Source organism: Herpailurus yagouaroundi, unplaced genomic scaffold (genome assembly GCF_014898765.1).
Source record: "Herpailurus yagouaroundi ecotype Mexico unplaced genomic scaffold, PumYag 166, whole genome shotgun sequence".
Lineage (NCBI taxonomy): Eukaryota > Metazoa > Chordata > Mammalia > Carnivora > Felidae > Herpailurus > Herpailurus yagouaroundi.
Genome location: NW_024412407.1, coordinates 9,175,533 through 9,198,594, shown reverse-complemented (window position 1 = coordinate 9,198,594; position 23,062 = coordinate 9,175,533). Strand labels below are relative to the sequence as shown.

The following is a 23,062-nucleotide window of genomic DNA, read 5'->3' as shown; positions in this document are numbered from 1 at the left end:
CTTTTCTTTTCTTTTCTTTTCTTTTCTTTTCTTTTCTTTTCTTTTCTTTTTTCTTTTCTTTTCTTTTCTTTTCTTTTCTCTTTCCTTTCCTTTCCTTTCCTTTTCTCTTCTTTTCTCTTCTTTTCTCTTCTTTTCTCTTCTTTTCTTTTCTTTTCCTCTCTCTCCCTCTCCCTTATCTGAGCTGGAAGAATTTTGAGCATGAAAAATGTCAACAAGGGGCAAATGAAGAGCAGGTTGAAGTCACAGGAAAAAGTAATGAATGTCTTCTAGAAAGAAGCCAGTGGGAACGGGAACCAAAGTGTGGGAGAAATCTTCAAGCCAAGGAGGAGAGGGTGGGAAGCAGGGTCCTCAATCACTGCAGCAGCCCCAGAACCTTGATGGGTGCTGGCACCAAATACTTGGTGGTTGAATGAATAAATGAATGTAGTTTGGTTGATTTGGCAGTGGAACTTCATGATGTTTCTCTCTGAAAGCATCTAGTTTTGTACTTTTTCTACAAATCAGAAGGTTAAGATTTCTTACTGAAACCGGTAAAGGAGAAGTTGGAGATTTGAAAAGCCCGTCTTGCTTGGCGAACCCAGTTGCCCAGGTCAGGCAGGACTCCCAAGACAGGGCGTCTCTAACCTTCCTCCCCAGTCACCTGCAGGGCCTGTTGATTTTAAGGCCTTAATATCCCTGGACTCCGTCTAATTCTGTTCATCCCCACTACCACCATCATTATGTTAGTTCCAGCCTGGATTTTCTTAGCAGCCTCTTAGATGGTCTCTTATGTCTTGTACATGGCTCAGAACTTGGTGTAGGGACCACCTACCTCCTCCAACCCCCCAGCCAGGCTGGCTCAGGAGCACCTTCCGAGCCTTGTGTGGCATCTCTTCTCCCTGGATGGTCACTTGTATGTTGCTTGCTTGTTTGTTTTTTTTTTAACCTAAAACCTTCATATGTGAATGTCTTAACATTTTTACATCTCTAACACCTATAATGCTTAGCTCATGTTGCATGCTGCAAAAATGATTGATGTTATTTTGTGTGAAAGCCTGATGCTTACATAAATTTGGTACACAGAAAAAGGGGAGGGGATAAGGACAAAAGCAGACTTGAGATGAACTCACAAAGGACTGGTAATTTAAGACATTTGATCCTGGAACAATCCTCAGGATTATTACTCCCTAGGGAAAAGCAATCTGCTCTAAGAGTCATTTGTATTAGTATTTCTGTAATTAGCATGTTAAATACAGATTTTGAAAAATTGGAAATACCTCGCATCTCTAAGGTGATTTAGCTACATTCAGGTGATCTGTTTAGTTTTACAATCTCAAATAACTACTGTGTGGTATTTTCTAGAGTAGAAACACTTGAACCTCTTTAGTTACATCTGGCCAGCTGGAGGATAATCACATGATTGAAGTCCCTGATGGGATTCTAAAAGAAATGGCCTTCCAGCCCATTAAATTACGAGTTTCCAAATTAGGATTGGAATGTTCCTGTTTGGGTCTGCCTGCTTCCCCACCCTCATCATTGTGCCCCATGTCATCTATGGGAAGAGTACTGGGACATCCTCACCAGCTGGTATTTCAAGTTACAGAATCAGAGTGTAATGAAAGAAAGAGACACACAGAGTTAGTTATTTTTCTGTGGAGCAGAGGGCCTGGGTTCATTCCCTAGGACCGTCTGGAGGGCGCTTGTCTGAGGGGTGCTTCTTGCTGTGATTCCTCTCTTCCCATCCAGGGTCTGTTTCCCTCAAACGGCTACCTACTCATAGCACATTCCCTGCATCCTCGGCAGTTAGGATGGCCATCCCTCCCACCACTGCTTCAGCAGAAGGGCATGACTGGAGCAGGGTCTGAGTGCTCACTTCCCCGAAGGCCACTGGGCTGTAGAAGAGTAAAAAGCAAGAGGAAGAGGTCTTTGCTGCTAGGGTTGCGCTTGACTCTGTCGTGTTTCTGCTGAGCAGTGGCAGCACAAGGGACAGTGGCCAAATATGAATTTAAATCACCTTAACCATATAGACATTTGGGTCTCTTTAGCCTAAAATAATATGTGGCACTATTAAAACTAATCCATTTGGAAGGAATTTTTGTCCTCCCAGTTTCTTATTTAACCGGCAGCTTAAAAAATATGCCCATACATCCAAAATTTAAGTTATGAGCATGATTTAGAAATATCTAAGTAATAATACAGTAGAGAATGCATAAAAATGGATATACATGTTTCTTGAATCCTCTTTGTTTTCCGTATTAGACTGAATTTACACTTAACCAATTTTTTTCAAGTTTGTTTTTTTTGTTTATTTATCAATTATTTGAGAGAGAGAAACAGAGCTCATGTGCAAGCCAGGCAGAGGAAGAGAGAGAAAGAGTCTTAAGTAGGCTTCATGCTCAGCACAGAGCCCGACACGGGACTTGATCCCATAACCCTGAGATCCTGACCTGAGCTGAAATCAAGAGTTGGACGCTCAGTGACTGAGCTACCCAGGTGCCCCACTTTCCTAATTTTTGATGTAACAGAACATTTAATAAACTGTTGTCAGCATTCTAATTTCTTGGCATAGTCCAAAGGCTGTAACCCTTTTTAAAAAAAATGAAAAGAACTTCAGGAAGGTTCAAACATAGCATTTTCCTCCCTTTCATTATATAATACGTGTAGCTAATATTCATCTATGTGTAGGTACCATGCTAAACATTTCACATGCCACAACTTATTTCATGTTCAAAACAACCCCAAGAGTAAGTACTGTCATTCCCATTCTTCAGGTGTAGACTTCAAGGCATAGAAAGGTTGAATAAACTGTTCAAAGTCATAGTTAGGAAGTGGTAGGTCTGGGATTTGAACTCAGGTCTGTCTGACTCCAGCAGCCAGCTATATAGAAGTTATGCATCCATTTGGTAAGTCATTCAGCAGGTAACAATGGAGTACCTAACGTGGCCCAAGGTACTGTTCTAGGGAATTCGGCTTGCTTGGGATTCAGTTAGAAACAAGGTGAAGTCGTTTCCTCATGGAACTCTCCTAATATATAATAATGAAGATATTATTAGGTACTAAAGGAAAGTACAGCAGGGCAAGGTGGCAGAGAACAGTGGCTCTTCTTTAGAGCTGGAAAAGTTAGGATTTCAGGGACAGCCTTTCTGAAGCAGGGATATTGAACAGAGACTTGAGTAATGTGAAAGAGCAACTTCCAAAGGCCACGGGGCAGTGTCATATGGCTACAGGCATAGTTTATGAGCTTCTAGGTTCAAATTCTGATTCTCCTGCTCATCAGCTGTGTGATCTTGGACAAAATATGCAACTTCTCTCTGCCTCTTCATTCGTGATGTAAAGGTAAATACAATATTTATTAAAAGAACTTAGCTATAAAACAAGCACTAGAATGTAACACTCTTTAAGTGTTAGCTGGTAGTCTCTAGGCACTATGGGAATTGTGAGAAGGAGCTGCTTTCTGGGTCTGTTATTTAAGTAAGTTAAATCAGGGACGCCGGGGTGGCTCAGTTGGCTGAGTGACTTTGGCTCAGGTCATGATCTCATGGTTTGTCAGTTTAAGCCACCCTTCTGGTTCTGTGCTAACAGCTCGGAGCCTGGAGCCTGCAGCCTGCTTCTGATTCGGTGCCTCCCTCTCTCTCTGCCCCTCCCCCACTCACACTCTGTCTCTCTGTCTCTGTCTCTCTCTCAAAAGTAAATAAACATAATTTTTTTTAAGTAACTTAAATATTAAAATTTGGGTAGTCTTTGAAAATTCAGCTGACAGGATTTATTGAGGAATTAAATGCAAGGGTATGGGGGAAAGGAGCCAGGGATGACTCCAATAGTTTTGGTCTGATTAATTTGGTTGATTTGGGGGCCATCTACTGAGATGGAGGAGATTTGGGTACAGCAAGTCTTTTGGGGGGGGGGGAGAAGGTATACTGGAGGGTGACAATCAAGAACTTGGCTTGTAGTTAAGATTGAGTTACTTCTTAACACGTTCATGTTTTTTATTCACTGTAGAAAATTGGAAAACGTAGACAAATAATAAGAAAATGAAAACACTTGATATCCCATTACCCATTATCTTTTGCTTAAATTTATTCTTACCCCACAGAAATTTAGATCATACAGTATATATAGGGTTTTGTTTGTTTAAAGTTTATATATTTAGAGAGAGTGCGAATGGGGGACGGGCAGAGAAAGAGGGAGAGAATCTCAAGCAGGCTCATCTCGGCTAGCATGAAGCCCACTGTGGGGCTTGAAATCATGAACCATCAAAAATGACCTGCACTGAAACCAAGAGCCAGGAGCTTAACTGACTGAGCCACCCAGGTACCCCTTTTGTTTGTTTTATATACACTTCAGTTTATTGGAAAATGGCTCCTGGCAAAGGGGAGAGGTAAAATATAGGCAAGGTGATAAGAGCCCTAGCCCTGTGAAAGCCCTCTACACCTGCCATCACAGACAGCAGGTATGGACTCAAGCCTTCAAAGAGCTCTCCAGCTAAGGAGGGTAGAGCATATGATAGATCTTGTTTCTGCTCCTCTGTCTTAGGACCCCCAGCACCTGCTAACCTGTACAATTTCATCCACAATTGTTAGGTTGTTGTTGTTTTCTTTTTTTAAACTATACAGTACTTTGTTTTCACTGTGGAGAGGGCACATCACCTAAAACTTACCATTGTGGCTGTTTTTAAATGCACAGTTCAGCGGTGTTAAGTACATTTACACTGTTGTACAACGGTCACCAGCATCCATCTCTGGAATTTTTTCATCATAGAAAACTGAAACGCTATACCCAGTAAACACAATTCCCCATGCTTCCCTCCTCTTAGCCTCGACAACCACTGTTTTACTTTCTGTCTCTGAATTTGACTACTCTAGGGATATCAGATAAGTATTTGTTCTTTTGTGACTGACTTATTTCACTTAGCATCATGTCCTTAGGATTCATCCATGTTGGAGCATGTGTCAGAATTTGCTTTTTAAGGCTAAATAATACTGCATTGAATATTTTGTTTATCCATTCATGTGCAGGTGAGTACTTGGTCTGCTCTTTCTATTGACTGTGGTGAATAATGCTGCTGTGAACAGGGTATATGGATATTTGTTTGAGTTCCTGCTTTGAATTCTTTTGGCATATACTATATGCAGTTAAAAATGTTTTTAACGTTTTTATTTATTTTTGAGAGACAGAGAGAGATAGAATGTGAGCAGGGGAGGGGCAGGGAGAGAGGGAGACACAGAATTTGAAGCAGGCTCCAGGCTCTCACCTGTCAGCACAGAGACTGATATGAAGCTTGAACCCACGAGCAGTGAGATCATGACCTAAGCCAAAGTTGGACGCTTACCTAACTGAGCCACCCAGGTGCCCCTAAATGCAGTTTTATAGTCTGCTTTTGTTTTTTTTTTTTACATTAAAGTACATTGTTAGAATTTTGTGTGAATATTTTTCTACAAAATTATTTTAAATAATTGCACTATATATTATCAGTAGCTATATTTTCATTGACTTAAGCAAGAATTGTTTCCTGGAGATAGAATTGTAAGACAAAGAGTATGACTAATATTAAAGGTTTTGCTACATTTGCCAAATTGCCAACCAGAGACTCATACGACCTGACATTAGCAAAATCTGTATGTATTCCATGCTCCTTTGCTAATATTAGGTATTGGTCATTATTTTCTGTCAATTTGATAATTTATATCCTGGTTTTCCTTTTATGCAAAGTTAAGGTTCACTCTCTGAGTTTTTTTTGTAGCCGATTACTGGGAAGATACTGATTTGGTAAACGTTCAACTTGCGAGATGATGACAGATGATGGCCACCCATGGGATTCTTCCTAGTCCTTAATTCTCAGGCAGTTGCAAGCCTTTTGCTCTGTGTATATATGACAAGCTGTGTAATCAGGTTTTGAGTTCTTCTGTTTTGTGTGCTAAATACATTCTTAATAGTTAAAATTTCACAGTTCCTTATTTAGAATTCAAAAATCTAAAAAGTGCTGAAAAGAGGGCCACCTGGGTGCTCAGTTGGTTAAGCGTCCAACTTCAGCTCAGGTCATGATCTCATGGTTTATGAGTTTGAGCCCCTCATCCAGCTCTGCACTGAGAGTGTAGAGCCTGCCTGGGATTCTCTCTCTCTCTTTCCCTTTTCTCTCTGAACCCCTCTCCCCTCACTTTCTCTCTCTCTCAGAATAGATAAATAAACTTAATAGAAAGTGCTGCAAAGAAATTTTTTGGTAATTCATTTGGTTATAAAACCTAACAGATCATAACACTGTGTGTCAGCTATACTCAGAAACAAACACCTGACAGATCTGAACTCATTTGGTGGAGAAACCCGACCTCCACCAGCATGAGACTGTTAATATATTTTATTTATCCCATTTAGAGTGACTGCTCATATTTTTGGCTGCAAAACATGACTTTGTTTGAGTAAGGGGTGCTGTCCCAGATCCCACTGAGAGTGCATATAGTGTATACATATTGCTTATTTTGAAACACAGTGGTTTGGGCATCAAAGATTTTGGATAAGGGTGTATGGACCTATAATTTTTTTTTTCTTGCATTTATATGTTCTCATCCCTCCTAGGCTTCAGAAACTGATTTTGAAATCAGACCTACTCTGGTAGGTTAAGCATGGAGTTACAACTCAATGTGCTTTAAGTTTAAGGACAATAGAAATTTAAGTGGGGTATCTTCTTTGATCCCCAGGGCATGTATAATCACTATAATCTGGGAACTGACAGGTCAGTGACTAGAACCAGGTTTTAGCTGAACTATAACTAACTGCAAACTTATCAGCTGGGAACCCTGAGGGTCTTAGGAGGAGACCAGTTGAACTGTGAAGTGACAGTAATAGCTTTCCAAGATTGGAACTTTTCAATTGTTGGAACATATTTCTATAATTAATACCACTTGTCCTTTATAGAACATAAACCGTCTTAGCCAAGCTTTTAAAAAACAATATCAAATTGGTAAAATTAAGTAAAAGCACTCTTCAGTTATATGATTATTACTCATGTTCTTAAGTCTACATTTTTAAAAAATTATTTTTTAAAATAGTGAAGGTTGCAGAAATGGAAAAGCTGGCTTGAATTCATATGGAATTGTAAGGAGCCCTGAATAGCCAAAACAATTTTGAAAAAGAACAAAGTTGGAGGACTCACATTTCCTGATTTCAAAATTTACTTCAATGCTACTATAGTAATCAAAACAGTGTGGTAGTAACATATGGGTAAACATCTAGACCAGTCCAGAAGTAAATCTATACATCTACGGCCAATGGATTTTTGAAGTGTGCCAAGTACATTCAGTGAAGAAAGAAGAACCTTTTTATTTATTTTTAAAATTTTATTGTTAACAGGTTGGTGTTCTTCCTGGTTCGCATTTTTATTTTTTTTAATTTTTTTTAACGTTCTTATTTATTTTTGAGACAGAGAGAGACAGAGCATGGACAGGGGAGGGGCAGAGAGAGAAGGAGACACAGAATCAGAAACGGGCTCCAGGCTCCGAGCTGTCAGCACGGAGCCCGATGCAGGGCTCGAACTCACAGATCGTGAGATCATGACCTGAGCCGAAGTTGGATGTTCAACCGACTGAGCCACCCAGGCGCACCAAGAAGAACCTTTTTAACAGATTATGTTGTGACATCTGGATTTCCACATGCACAAAGAATGAAGTTGGACTCAACCTTACATCATATACAAAAATTAACTCAAAATGGATCAACAACTTAAATATAAGAGCTAAAGCTGTAAAACTCTTAGAGGAAAACGGGTAAATCTTTATGACCTTGGATTTGGCGGTGGATTCTTAGACATGACACCCAAATCATGAGCAACAATAAGTAGATACATTGCTGATAGAATGTGAAATAGTATGAGCCACTGTGGAAAATAATTTGGTGGTTCCTCAAAAAGCTAAACATAAAATTATTATATGATTTAGCAATCCCATTACTAGGTATATACACAGAGGAATTGAAAGTGAGACTCAGATACTTGTATGCCATTGTTCACTGCAGTATTATTCATAATAGACAAAAGGTGGAAACAACCCGAGTGTCCATCAACAGATGAAGGAATGATAAATAAAATGTGGTTTATTATACACACACACACACACACACAGTAGAATATTCAGTCATAGGAAGGAAGGAATTTCCGACACATGCTGCAACACGATGAACCTTGACATCATCATGCTAAGTGAAATAAGCCAGAAACAAAAGGTCAAATATTATATAATTCCACTTACATGAAATATCTAGGAGGCAAATTCATAGGGTCAGGAGTAGATGAGACATTATTATGGCCTGGGCGCAGGGGGAAGTGGGAGTTACTGCTTGGCAGTTACAGAGGTCTCTGATGTGATTAACAAAAAGTGTTGGAAATAGTGGTGATGGTTGCACAATTTGTGAACAGAATTAATGCCACAAAATTGTACACTTAAAAATTGTGAAAATGGCATTTTTTCTGTTTTTTGTATGTTACTACAATAAAAAATTTTTAAGATGGTAAAGGAGCTAATGAGTTGGAATCTGAGAGGTTTGTGACATACATTGGGCTTTTCTGTAAAAGCATTAGCTAATCTGGGTGGGATGTGAGAATGAATAATGTGATGATTGTTCCCAGCTCTCCAAAAGGAGACAAGTTTAACTTCCAGGTATATTTTTGGGGCTGAATTATTGAGGGAGGGTTGTGGGAACAGGGAGAGGCAGTGCATAAGAGGAGCTGAAACACTAATCCTAGAAATATAACAAGACGAAGAAAATTATGCTTATCAGAGCTCTTCTCGGGGATAATATAATAATATGTGTCGATGGAAGAAATCCTTAGGGCTGCCACCAGGATAGGGCTGGAAGGGTGAGATGCCCTAGCATCAGATGCCCTCACTGAACTGTGTGAGAAATAAGTCCACTGACCCAACCAAAGAAGGGACATGGAGACTCGGAGCACAGTGAAGTGAGGCTTAATCAGTGTTCTTGCAAGAGCGGGTGTCTGATGATAGGCACACTTGGGGCAGTTACAGCAGACAATTTATCTCCTAGTGTGCAAGCCTGCCCTCATTGGCCGAGTACTACAGAGGTGACAGCCTTGCCCGGAAGTTGCCTATGCCCATGTAAGGCAAAAAGTAGTCTGATTGGAACAAATGTACATTCCTGTGAGGTGATGCAGGGACTTCGGTTCTTTGGTGCCTGCTTATTGTAAAGCCCATGAAAATAAGCCTGTGAAACAGAGGGGAAGAACCAGGAAGTGAAGTGTCCAAGGGCTGGGGACTCCGTTGTGGGATAGCGGTGTTCGTACATATTTCCAATAGGTTGTAAACCTATTGTTAGCTAGACAACACAGCTTTTGTTTGGTATTTCTGAAATTGAATCATCACCCTTACTTCTCACACAGCCCCTCTTTTGTTTTTCTGTGGAGTCCCTTGTCCTGTGGGAAGAAGCACATTCCTGTTTGATGCATTGCTAGAGCAGTGGGCAGGTTGGAGGAGAGGCAGAGATCCTCCTTTTCATAAGTATCATCAAAACATTTGCAGAATATTATCTTGGAGGGACAGTATGTTATTAGCCTGCTCTGAGTGTGAACATACCTCCCTGTGGCCCAGTGCAATATGTTTCTGGAAGTGCAAAAACTCTTTTATCATTATGTAAGTAATTATATTACATTCTGAAGAATTGAAGAACACTAGTAACTTTTCTAGAATGACAAAGAGTTTATAATTCATTCCATTATTGGTTCACTCACTTATGGAGCCTCTGTTATATACTAGGTATTGTTTCAAATTCTGAGGAGACAAAGTAGAATAAGACCATGACTTTTCGTCTAGGAGCTCATGGTCCAGTAGTGAAGAAAAACAAGTCAGGACCATACACTGTGATGGGGGGTGGACCCCTATGTTTTCCCCAGATTTTGTCTTCTGTGGTGGCGGCCAATTGTGAATGAGTAACTACCATGTGATTATTTGATACCCTGTTCAGTGTAAGCTGCAAATTTGTTTATAATCACTCATTTTTATTTCTCTCTCTTCCATAGTCTAGAGGACCAACTGAAAAATACTGTATTTTAATAATCAGCAGTTGAGTTTTTGGACACCTATAGTGGTCTGACGGGTTTTACTAGATAATGCAAAGTCCTATAGGAGCATGAAGTCGAGGCAAGTAACTTAACTTGGTACATAAATGGTGACATTGAAATAAAAAGGTAAAGAAAGGGTAAAATGTGTATATGGGTCGGGGAGAGGGTGAAGGGATGTGCATACCAGATAGAATATCCTTAGGATGAGGTTAAATATAAAAAGGATAAAATCTGGTGACCCACCAAACGTCAAGTGATGTTTGTGAACGTCAAGTGAAGAATGGCTCCCGCTCTGGCTTAGGCAGTTGAATTGATGCCAATACAATACGTTAATCAGAAAAGGCAAGCCCAACAGAGGGAACCTTCAGAACAAGGCCATTTTTATCATAATGTAGGAAGAATATGTAGTAATTTTCTAAATCACCTGATGGATAGGACTGAGTTTCAAACAGAGTCAAAATTTGCTTACCCTAACAAACTTGGCATCTTCACGAATGACTTTTTTCCTTTGCCTCTTTTTCTTTCCCCTTCAGCTAATCATCTGAGAGGGAGAGCACGTACAAGAGAGCGAGGGAGCGCACTTTTGCCTTAAGAGGGGAAAGATAGAACTCTAATAGAAACCATCAACTTGAATTTGAAATTGCATTGCAGAAATGATTTGAGGATAATGTCACTTTTTTTCCCCCATTAAAATATTACCATCATTGAGTGGAAATGCCAGTAATAAACTGGGTAAAAAAAATGATCCATCCAGATTCGGAAAAATAAGGAAACATTTCCTGAGTCCTATCTCTTTTCATTTCATCGTAAGTAGTAGCCAACAGTGCATAGGACATTGAGGTCATTAAAAAAATATTTGCTGAATTAATGTTATCTTTTTTTACATTTGAACTTATTTTATTATTAACAAAAGCAAATAGTCCAGATAAAAAGTGAGGAGGAAAAATTGGTGCCTAACAAGGTTAAGAATGCCAGAATTTATTAAAGATTGAAGTAAAAAAATAATAGCCAATATTTATATAGTACTTCACACTTTTCAGGTCACTTTTATATATGTATCAGTTAATTTGTTCTCTACAATGACCTTGTGATGTAGGAATTATAATTTGCACTTTTATTGACGGGGAAAACAAATTTAGAGTTAAGTGGTGTGCCTGAAGCCACAGAGTTATACTGTGTAGAGGTCTTACAGTTCAAGTCCACTCTTCTGTGTGGTAAAACACAGCCATCTTAGCCTTGAAAGAAACTCTTCTGTCTTTATGTTTTATGTTTCATTATTAACTTTCTTTTCATTTATGGTGACTCTTTGGCCTCATTTTAGAATCTCATTTAATACAACAGGGTCTGTAAGCTACAGGCTTACAACCTCTGGATAATATGAGAAATAGATTTTCCCCTACCTAATTGTCACCAAAATACAGTAGATCCCGCTAGACTGAGGCCAGAGAAAGAGGTACTGGAACCTGGCGACCAACTATGGCTACCACAGGATGACAGTGATGTGGGTTGTAAGATGAGGTGGGTCCACATAATACCTGGAAAGTATGAAGTGATAGGAAACGGTGGCTCAAGTGTGTAGTTAACTTTAAAAATAGTGGTGGTTGGGTAGTAGCATTCAGGTCAAATATCAGATATGTGCTGAGACCAGTTTTCAGAGGCTTCTAGACAAATGGGAGAAGAGTTCCAGGTACAGGACTGCCTGGCACATCATTAGGCATCCTTCCCAATCAGGATGTATGAATATATCCTCATTTTCAAGGTGAATGGGCCATTCCTTTGATATTTCTTTAATTGTACATTGACTAGATCGTGGAATTCCTGAAGACAGTTTCTGTACTTTTTTTTCATCTTGATGTTTGTACTCCTGTCACCTGGTTCCATCCTTGACACATGCCTGTCTTTAGCCATTTGCCTGAGTATTGTATCTGTTTTCTTATTTTGTGGAGCTTTTCCATTAGTTCTAATTGTGCTGGCTATATCAATAAATTTCACTATTGTGTCATTAGTTTTTAAGATACATTAGTCTGTTATTTGTTAATACTTATTTGACTTATGTGTGCAATACTATCTTAATTCCTTATCAGGTTACATTTAGCAGTGGTGAGCCCCTTGGAATTATTCACAGCAGCCCAGGAGACAAATCAGTATATTCAAAAAGATGTTCAATTGTGGAAGTGGACAGATTCAGATTCTCATTGTGTCATTTCTGGTCTATTCTGGTAGTTGACTTTAGGCAATTCATAACCTCAAATTTTCATCATCTGTGAAAACAAAGACAAAAATAGGATTAAATAAGATCAGACATTTAGAAGTGCCAGGCACAAAATAAGACACTCAGGAGATTTCTGTTTACATTTTTTCATATCTCTGGGTCTGTGTACATGAACTTAATTTATGGTTATATGCTGCTGTATGTTTTTTACAACATGCTTTTGAATTGTCATTTGTATCCTTTGCACAGCCCCGTGAGATAACAAGGGAAAGTAATTTTACTACCAGCTCCAGATAAATAAACTGAGACTAAGTTAATGGCTAGGGGAATGTAGTTAAATTGTAGAATCAGGACTTGAACTCAGTCTGTCCCCTTAAACCATGTCCAGTGCCCTTTGCACCAAATTCATCTATTTTTATCTGCCGTCTATCTTACGTTCATTGTGTGTCTGATCCTTTCAGTGGCAACGAATCACCATTTAGACCCACTGACTTCCATGCCTGTCCTCTTAGATAAAGTGTTGAATGCCTAATTCTGATTACTTTTATTGCTAGGGCACCGCTTATCAGGCACTTTGTCTTTTACTTATGAGTTTCCTGAAAGGCTTTTTTGTGTTTTCTGATGAATTATAGATGGTCTATGTTTTAAAATTATAGATAATGTCTCCTTTTATCCCTCACTTTAAATAAGTCTCCAATTGGCTTTGCTGTAGAAGTTCTTGATTTTGCATATGAAATAAAAAGTGTTAGTTACTCCATTTCTTCTAGTTGATAGACAAATACTCCTATGAATTGCAGCTTTCTGGTGAGGTTTCCACTGTGTTGTTATGAACCCATTAATGTGACTAGACTTCTAGATAGTGGGCCCTTCATTTTGTTCTGCCGAATAAGTCAGGACTGGTACCACCAATGACCACATTGCTTTAACCTTATTATACTAACTGTATTGATAGTTTTTAAAATATGCTATTCTTTTGCTTTTAACTAATTGTGATGTGATTATAAAATTTAGGAAAAGTAGAAATTTAGTGGGTTTCTTTTGCCCCAAACCCTCATTTATTTGACTTGTACCTACACAAACCAGTTGCTAAGTGTGTGTATAGTATTTTCCACAGTATTCCTTTGGCACTCCATAAATCTGTCTAGCTTACTAATTAGCTTAAAATTAATATTCATCATGTCTCAATTTCTTTTTCTCAAGAAGAGGGAAACTTGCTTGCCTGGTTCTTCACCAGGGCCAAACAGCACAACGGCTGTGTAAAATTATAAACAACGTAGTGAATGTCAGTTGAACCTGACTTTCAGCTGTCTTTTCATTGTACATCCATACAAAATTCCACTGACAGGTCAAGACTAAAGTTTTTTCACGATACTGGAATAACTAGTTTTCAGTTCTCCAGTCAGCTTTTTAACGAAAGTTACATACAATAGAGGTCCCAAAAACATACTTTTATGTTCCAAATGCTTGAAATTAAATGAACTAATCACGAAGCCATTCATGGTGCTACTTGGGTTGTATAAAGTGAGTCATGGTGACAATACTAAAGATACATTTCAAAATAGTGCATGAAAAATGATTGACATAAGGAAAAAAATGAAATTAACATTTTTACCTTATTAGAATGTTTTCTCCCTGATTCTGCCCTATTTTTCACAAAAAGTCCTCAAAGTGTCACCTTGATTTTGACTATTTTTGCTGAGAAATGAACTTTTTCAGCTGTGTTAGATTACCAGAAATGAGACTATCAAACAGTAACGGGAGCCCTCAGTAGTGGAGGTATAATTATCATATTAGCATCATAAATCATTTGCTTCTCAGCACTGTGTTAGGTCACGAGAGCAGCAGCTGCATCTTTGTTCTACCTAGATGATGTTTCACTAAAGCCATTTCTGTTTTTATTCACTCAAATTTACAGTTTCTCCTTTGTGTTGACATTAAGCAGTGAATCTATTAGTTTCCATTACCAGCAGAATAGCTAAAACTATACATAGTTCTATATTTTCTCTCACAAACCCTTTCACACTGCATAGATACCTTTACTTTGATAGAACATCTGGGCAATACATCTTGTTTCTTCTCTGTCTTTAGGCAAATGCAAACTTTCTTAAGCCTGCCCTTAAGAAAAAAAGAAAAAGGAAGAAAAGAAAAGAAAAATCCATAGCAGCTCCATCCTATCTTTTGACCTCAGATTCCTGATAGATAAATTGGGCATCTAATTGTAAAGTAATCCAGATAAGATGCAAAAGTCCGATCACTCCATCAGATTTACAGTACTCCTTTAAAAAATATCTGCTTTATTATGTTTCATTGACTTGCTGGCTCTCCCAAAACACCAATGTATCATGAATACCACATACATAATTTTTCCATATCTAAATATTATAAAAAGGTTAGTTTTTTTTTTTCTCAATGTAAACCAAGCTGCAAAACACCAGTTTAAAAGAGTGTCATAGCCACTAGTATAAACACATTTTAGCAAGTTCTAGAGGCGGCTTTCAAGAAGGTAATTATCTTGGACCACTGTTGTTCTGATGTTGGAATAAACCAGTTTGCTATGGTACAAGTTGTCTAAGTGTGACAGACTGTGCAGTAACTGCCATAGTTCTCATAGGGTTCTCAAAGGCAAGCACCCTAATTCTGGTATTGCCTGAAGTTCTGTAAGCCTTGGTTCACCTGATCTGTTTCTTGTTTCTGCCTTGGTTTACTTTTAGGGATCCTGTGATGAAGTCAGTTTTTAATCACTTGTTTATGTTGTCTTTATCTACTGGCATTTTTTTTTTTCCAGTGCATAGGTATACAGTGATCAGATACAGTGGGCAAGATTCTGAGTAAATCTGAAATCTAATCAAGATATTGAGATGTGCCAAACCCAAGATGTGCCATCTTAATGATGTGCCAAACCTAACTATTTGGTAGCTGAATTGTTGGCTGATGTTTTGGTTATGGTAAACAGTCACTTAGAAATCTTTTAATCAATCTTCCTGGTTAAGGTTTCTTTTGGGCCACTGAAGGGAATTTTTCTGGATTGATAGGGACTCAACCTTTCCCTTCACAAAAGCCTCTAGTGGATTTTTTTAAATTAGTATGCATTAAAAAAAAGTCACTACAAAGCCAAGATTAACATCACACTTCATAATATTAAAAGTAATTTCTTAACATAATTTAATGCTTATTCCATACTCAGTCTTCCTATTTTTGATAAATATGTCCTTTTCAGCTGGCTTGTCCAAATTAGGATTCAGTTGAGTATCCCATATTGCTAATGGTTTTTGTGATATTGTGATTTATAGTAAGAAATATATATTTGGTCTTCCTCAGTTCCTGGCACAGAGCTCCTGCAACTCACATAATTTCCTAAGTGATGAAGTAGGTAACGGTGCCTTTTGTTATGTTGATGAGGTGACTTTGGGAAAGCCTCAAGGTAGCCCCGGGTGGAGGCTGGTTGCTAAGGGAACTCATCACAAGATTAGAGGGTTGAACCTTTCAGTCCCACCCTCTGACCTCCAAGGAGGTGAGAGAAGAAAGATTCAGTCAGTTGCCAAAGGCCAGTGATCAATCAATCATGCCTAAGTAATGAAGCCTGAGTAAAAATCCAGAAGGACTGGAATTGGGGAGCTTCAGGTTGGTGAATGTGTACAGGTATGAGGAGAGTAGTGGCCTCAGAGAGGGCACTGAAGCCTTGTGTCTCTTCTCACATACCTTGCCCTTGTACCTCTTTATCTGGCTGTTCATCTGTGTCCTTTATAATTAATTGGTACATGTAAGTAAATGTTTCTCTGAGTTCTGTGAGCCGCTCTAGCAAATTAATCAACCTGAGAAGAGGGTGGTGGGAGCCTTTGATTTATAGCCGCTCAGTCAGAAGCACAGGCAGGTAACCACCTGGGACTTACTGGTGGCTGTCTTGGGGGACTAAGCCCTTAACCTGTGGAATCTGATGCTATCTTCAGGTAGATAGCGTCAGAATTCAGTTTAATTGTTTCGTGATGGGGGCGGGGGGGGGGAACATACATTGGAGTTATATTCTTTTGGCTATTTAAATCTCTGCCTTTTTTATGTGATTGATTTATTGAAGAGGCTAGACCTGCTGATAAATTAGAACATTTATTTAATTTACTTAAATGCTTAATGTTTATTTAAACACATTTACATATTTAAGAACATTTAAGTTCTTTTAATTAAGAACATTTTCCTACATAGCCCAGATTACATTGTTATACTTATTGATGAGGTTTGGGGTGATAATGAGGTCCAGAGCTGACAGCCAAGAAAGAATCCTTGAAGAGGTCATTGGTGCAAAAAGGTGATTTTATTAAAGCATGGGGACAGGACCCTTGGGCAGAAAGAGCTGTGCTGGGATTGTGAAGAGTGACTGGTTTTATACTATGGAATTGAGAGAGGTAAAGACCAAAGGGAGGCTTCCAAAGGGACTTTGATACGGTAAAGAGGACTCGGTAAAGAGGACTCGGAAGATACCTCAGGCCTTGCTGTTGTCAAGCTAAGGTTGTTTTTCCTCTAGTAAGGCCTTAACATCAGGATGGTAGGGGGTTCCTGGAGAAACGTTTTACTCTGTCTGCCAGAAGTATTTGTCAGTGGGCTGTAGGTTATAAGGAAATTTAATGGTTTCTGCCATTTTCTTCTTGCCTTTGTTCCCCATATCACTATGGAGGGTGATGTTGGGGCTCCAGGAAACTGAGTCTACAGGTTACTGGAGATTAGTCTATTGATAAGATTACCTTTTTCTTATAATTTACCAAGACACTTGTAGAGAGACAAATGGAGACTCATGGAGAGTCATGGAGACTCATGGCCTGCATGACTGTGATCTCTGTCAGTTAACCATTTGTTTCCTTTCCTTTCCTTTGTCCTTGGGCAGCCAGGAGTGCCTGAGGAATATCACCATATCTCCCCTGGGGTGGGGGGTGGCTGCTGTTAGCTTGTACTTTGCCCTTAGGCTGCCTTATGCTCCCTCATCACTTATCAATACTAATAATTCCTGAATATAATCCAACACAATCAATATTCACATTTTTCTAATTTGTTTTTAAGTCTTCTATATCTGGTCTGTTTAAACCAGGATACAGTCTAGAAGCATGCACTGCAAATGGTTGTTTTGTTTTCTCCTTATCTTTTCATCTGGAACAGTCCTTTTTATTTATATCAGGAACTTGTAGACAAGGTGAGACCGGTGTCTCACAGAACAACCCAGCTTCTGGATTTGCTTCCTTTATCCCTTCCACAGGGTGCAGTGACCACTAATCACATGTGGCTGTTAACCTGTTGAAATGTGGCCAGTCCAAATTGAGATGTGTTGTGGGTATAACATACACATTGGCTTTCTAACACTTAGTATAAAAAACGTAAACTATTTCACTAATAAATTTTTATATTGAATACATGTTTATTTTTTTGCTATTTTTTTTAATGTTTATTTAATAATTTTTGAGAGAGAGAAAGAGAGAGAGAGAGAGTGAGTGCAAGCAGGGGAGGGGCAGAGAGAGAGAGGGGGAGACACAGAATCTGACGCAGGCTCCAGGCTCTGAGCGGTCAGCACAGAGCCTGACAGGGGGCTCGAACTTGCAGACTACAAGATCATGACCTGGGCTGAAGTCGGACACTTACCTGGCTGAGCCACCCAGTGGCTCTTCTTGAATATATGTTGTTTGTTTTGATATATTGTCAAGTTGGCTAACATACAGTGTATACAGTGTGCTCTTGGCTTTGGGGATGGAGTCCCGTGATTCATTGCTTATATACAACACCCAGTGCTCATCCCAACAAGTGCCCTCCTCGATGCCCATCACCCATTTTTCCCTCTCCCCTCCTCCTCCCCATCAACCTCAGTTTGTTCTCTGTATTTAGGATTCTCTATGGTTTGCCTCCCTCTCTGTTTGAAACTATTTTTTACCCCTGAATACATGTTTAAATGGTAATCTGGGTATATCAAGTTACAGAAATCATTTTGCTAAAATTAATTTTACCTGTTTATTTTTCATTTTCTTGATATACCCTACTAGAAAATTTTATTTGGCTCCCAGTGTATTTCTATCCGTGCTATTCAACAGATTTTAAAACAGAAAATTGCTACCCCAAAATGACTCCACATCAGTTCCCTGAGATGTAGTTGAAAAAAGAATATCAACAGGCTGAAATGTTCCTAAGCTAGAGTTTTGTGACATAGTTGTAAACATAGTTGCTGTGACCTTCCATGTAGAAGATAAATGATTTTGCATAGATTGAGCCTACAGCTTTTTAAGACTGAGTATCCTAGAAACATGGCCTTGTCCAGTGGATGAAATAGCTACTGAAGATTTTGAGTGTCCCTGATAACTGAAAATGTTAAATAATGTAAACTTAGAGGTGTGCCATAAATGCTAAATACAGTTGTTAAGCCTGTACTGATGATTTAAAGGCAAAAAAAGTGTATGAGCCAGTGAAAGTTATGCTTTATTTATTTGTTTATTTTTAGTGTTGGAAAACCTTGAACAGACAGTTGTCTCCAATTTTGGAACACTGGAAAGTCAGCCTGATTTCCAAACCCCAGAATTTGTAAGTACTCCTACTCTATCTTAAATTTGAATTGGTTAGCAAGAGATTTCTCACAAAATGGAGAAAAGGGTTTTTTTGTGAAATCTTGCCTTTGGCGCCCATAGATCTGGCACTGTCTCACTTGCAGTGGCTGTGTATTTAAAGCTCCAGTTCTCTGGGGGACAAGTTACTGAACTACATACAGTGCCTTGGCATCATGCTCTGTAGGCTTGTTCTTCATACTGCTTGTAAATAGCAAATGGGAACTCTTTCTGCAGGAAAGTAGCATTGTTACTGCCCAGACTCCTCCTTCGTTCATTAATAGCCTTGGTATCCGTTTCTGCTGTTAGCAACTCTGGAAACCAGTGTTTACTGAGCACATATAGGTGCATTGACCAGTCTGATTCCCATTTCACTCTGGAGCCTACAGTCATACAACCTGTATAGATGTATCTTCTAGGGCTAGGAATATTTTATTGGTTGTTCCTACCAAGAGGGGAACTAAATGCTCTCACTAAATTAGACTCATTAAAGATTAGCCATGGTTCCTACCCTCGAGGAATTAAAAATCTTATTAGATGCTACTGTGGTTTTATTAATGCCTTGTTTAAAGAAAATTAAGCACATAGGATGCCTTGTGCAGAATGTCCTTACTAAATAGATTTTATATTAGGCTCATTTGAAGAGGGGGATGGGAAGAAGTGTTTCTCTGACTCATATACCATATTATTGCCCCAAATGTATGGGAAAAGCATGCCAGGATCCACCTAGATTTACTTATTTTTGCCCCTTGCTGTAAATGGTTCAGCTACCATGTTAGCAATGCAAAAATCTTTTTTTTTTTTTTTTTTTGCTTTCTTTTCAAAGTGTGATATACGGTCGCCACTCTAGTAATTGGCAGATCACAATTGTATTATTGGTAAAGACACACAAAAAAAGAACTCATTATGTGTTTTTCCTCTTCTCACTCATTCTTTATGGATTACCTACTCAATTGAACCAAGAGTAAGGAAACTAGGCAGTGCTCTGGACTGAAAAGGGATCGCCCATAAAACTATATCCACAATGCCACTTTATTTCACAGTGTGGGACTCCTGTGGTGTACTAGCAGATTGCCTACTGTGAAAAGCACTTGGATATAATAGAAAGACATAGTATTCAATGACTTCCCTGTTATATTCAATGAGATTTTCAGTGAAGGAAAATTGTGAACGCTCACCAATATTCCCGTATCTTAAAGTAGCAGAGCAACTTTGCAGTTTTTCTAACTTCTACAGTTAGAGCCCCTAAAGCAGAATTGACACAGATATGTCACATTTGAATGTGAAATTGGCACAGACTCGTGGAGCTGGCCCTTTCTTGTTTCATTTTCTAACTGCTTCTTATTGGTACTCTTTAAGCACTATAGGTAGTCTAAAAAGAGCTGTGTGCAATAAAGTGTCGATGTGCTTGGTAAACGCCTATATAGTTCACACTGATTCCCTGTGCAAAAATAAAAGTATTTTTCTCAAGAACAGCTTTTAGTAGATGATGATGTTTGAGATTGGCGTGCCTCAGCAATGTCTTTGCAATAGATAGTCTACACTGGTAATTACACTGGTGATGTTATTCAACCTTCAGCATTAACTTCTTGACTACTGCGTTTTCCTTTCCAAGGGTGAAGCCTAAGCAAGAATAGTCAGGCATCGAACTTGAGGAGTGCAGAATATACTTCTATTTTGAGAGATTTGTCCTAACAATGGGTCTGAGAACACCCAAGCTGAAAGGAGATTTTTAAGTTAAATCCCCATATTTTTATTTTTCCTTGTCCTACTTCAAGAATATCTAGAATCCTTAGACCACATTAGTGCAGGTAAAGCTGTTAATCATGGTTTCCTTATATGTGTGGTTGATAACAAGATTTCTAAATCCAGCTATTCTTTTTCTCTAATTGTGTGTCCTACCATGTGTAGTAAGGAGTCTGTGATTTTCTGGTGCTTTATAGATGTTCACACATCTGATGCTTCTTGCGTGCCACATCTTTGGGTTACATGTACATGGCTGCTGGTATTTTCTCATCACATCACTGGAGCCCCTGCACTTCCAGTTCCCCAGTAAACGTGTATTTCCCAAACTGCTGTCTCCTTGGAAAACAAACAGGAGATGTATAAAGTGTCTTGGGAACCGAGTACTCGAGGGAATCCAGCACGATGTTTAAGGGTAGCCTTTTTTGTAGGCAGGAAGTTGCAGCATCAGTGAGAACGGGTGGTTCCAGCGTGTAGGCAGGTGGATTGGGCAGATGCCAGGACAAAACCAGGTAAGCTGATCCAAACCAAAAAATTTTAATCAGAAACGGGGGCAAGAGTACAAACCCAGGAGCAGAGGGAGCCTGGCGCAAAGCAAAATTGAAAACAGAAAGAAGGTGGGGAAGGTGGTAAAAGGAGCTGAAATATCAGTGCTGTTTCTCCGTCTGGCATTTGGAAGGTGCACCTTCCGTTTGCGGAGGTGAGCTGAAATAAAGTGAGGCACAGACCGTGCTTGTTCAGACCTTATTCTCAAGTCGTTCAGATTTTAGAAGGATCAAGGCCTAGTGTTTTCATACAGCGGAGTGTATTTATATAGTCTGGCCAACATGGAGAACAAAATGCTTATCATTATTTGTTTCCTTCAGGATTTCTGTTGTTCTTCCATTTAAAACAAGGCCTAAGTGAGCAGTGCTGGTCGGGGCGCCTTGGTTACCGGCATGAGAAGCACATTAAAGCTTTCCTTCACAGCTCAGGTGTCTGTAATGTGACTAGTCAGGCAAAGCCATTGTTGCTGATAGCCTGCGTGAATCATGGGTAAATAAATGCCACTGTGAAGCTTCTGGGTGTCTCCAAGACAGACAGCAGGCCGCCTTTCTCGGAAGGGCCCACCCCGACGCTCCTTCTCCGGGTCCCTGCAGGGTTTGTCCATCGATGATAGGTCCCCTGCGTACCTGTGTTGTTCCTCTCTGCCTCTCATTCCACTTCGCAGACCGAGGAGAGTGAGTTTTGCCAAAGTATCTGAAACACTAGGCTTTGAACAGAGATGTGGACCTAAAGTGCCTGTGTTCTTGCTACCCCAAAGTGACGTAGCCCCACCTGGAGGTGGGGTGGGTGTGTGGGTGGGGCTCAAGGTGTAAGGGGCCTGGCTGAATGCTGACTTTACAGAGAGAGTAACTAGCTGATCTCGTTGTGGTAGGACACCATCTTGATCCTGGTTTGTTATTTTGTTCAAATCCAGTGAAAACCTGTTTATAATCTGCTTTATTAACTTAATATTTTATCCTGAATATTTCCCACACTGTTGTTTTTCCAATTGTATTGGGATATAATTGACATGTAGCACTGTATAAGTTTAAGGTGTTCAGCTCCATGCTGTGGTTTTTTTTTTTTTCTCTGACATTATTGTTATCTTCTCTAACATCTGTTCTCTTTTGTTGATGAACTATAATTAATCAACATTGTAATTTTCAGAGCAATTAGTTCAAGGGAGATCTAGTCAAGGAAATGGTGACATGGCCAGATGTTCTGGAACCCTGTGATTGGTGGCCATCATTTAGGGACATGTGTCCTGAAAATAAACTGGCTTCATGATGACAAGCATCAGCCTCTGGAAAAGGAATTTGGCCAAAGTGAGGCTGGGGAATGGTTACAGATAACCTTGTAGAGTTCAGACTTTGAAGTAGAGTCTGCAGAACTAAGCAGGCTGAACCAAGAATGAAGAGGGGCACCTGGGTGGCTCAGTCAGCTGAGCATCTGACTCTTGATTTCAGCTCAGGTCATGGTTCCAGGATCATGGGATCAAGTCTCACATTGAGCCCTGTATCAGACTCCATGCTGAGCATGGAACCTGCTTGAGATATATTCTCTCTCTCTCCCTCTCTCTCCCTCTCCCTCTCCCTCTCTCCCTCTCCCTCTCCCTCTCTCTCTTTCCCCCTTCCTCGCTCCCTCCCCCTCTTTGGCCCTCTCCCTTGCTTGTGTGTGTATTCACTCTCTCTCTCCAAAATTTAAAAAAAAAAAAAAAATGAGGATGGGAGCACCTGGTTAGCTCAGTAGGTTAAGCATCCAACTCTTGATTCATGGTTCATGAGATCAAGCCCCGCATTGGTCTGTCTGCTGTTAGCACAGAGTTTGCTTCAGATCCTCTGTCCCCTGCCCCTTGGCCCCTCCCCTGCTTGTGCTGTCTCTCTCTCAAAAAATAAACATTAAAAAAAAAAAAAAAAAAAAACAATGAGGATGAGGAGCCATCCACATGGTAATGGAACAGATAAAGGTTTTTCTGCA

At 39.6% G+C, this 23,062-nt stretch overlaps 1 protein-coding gene across 2 annotated transcripts in view; it reads left to right on the top strand.

Annotated features, from left to right (window-relative positions):
• Positions 1 to 23,062, top strand: part of ANO6 (anoctamin 6) — a 197,029-nt gene that overhangs the window by 59,109 nt on the left and 114,858 nt on the right. For both annotated transcript variants that reach the window (XM_040488369.1, XM_040488370.1), the window contains one exon: positions 18,718 to 18,797. In XM_040488369.1, the coding sequence (XP_040344303.1) occupies positions 18,718 to 18,797 (80 nt within the window). The remainder of the gene's footprint in view (positions 1 to 18,717; positions 18,798 to 23,062) is intronic.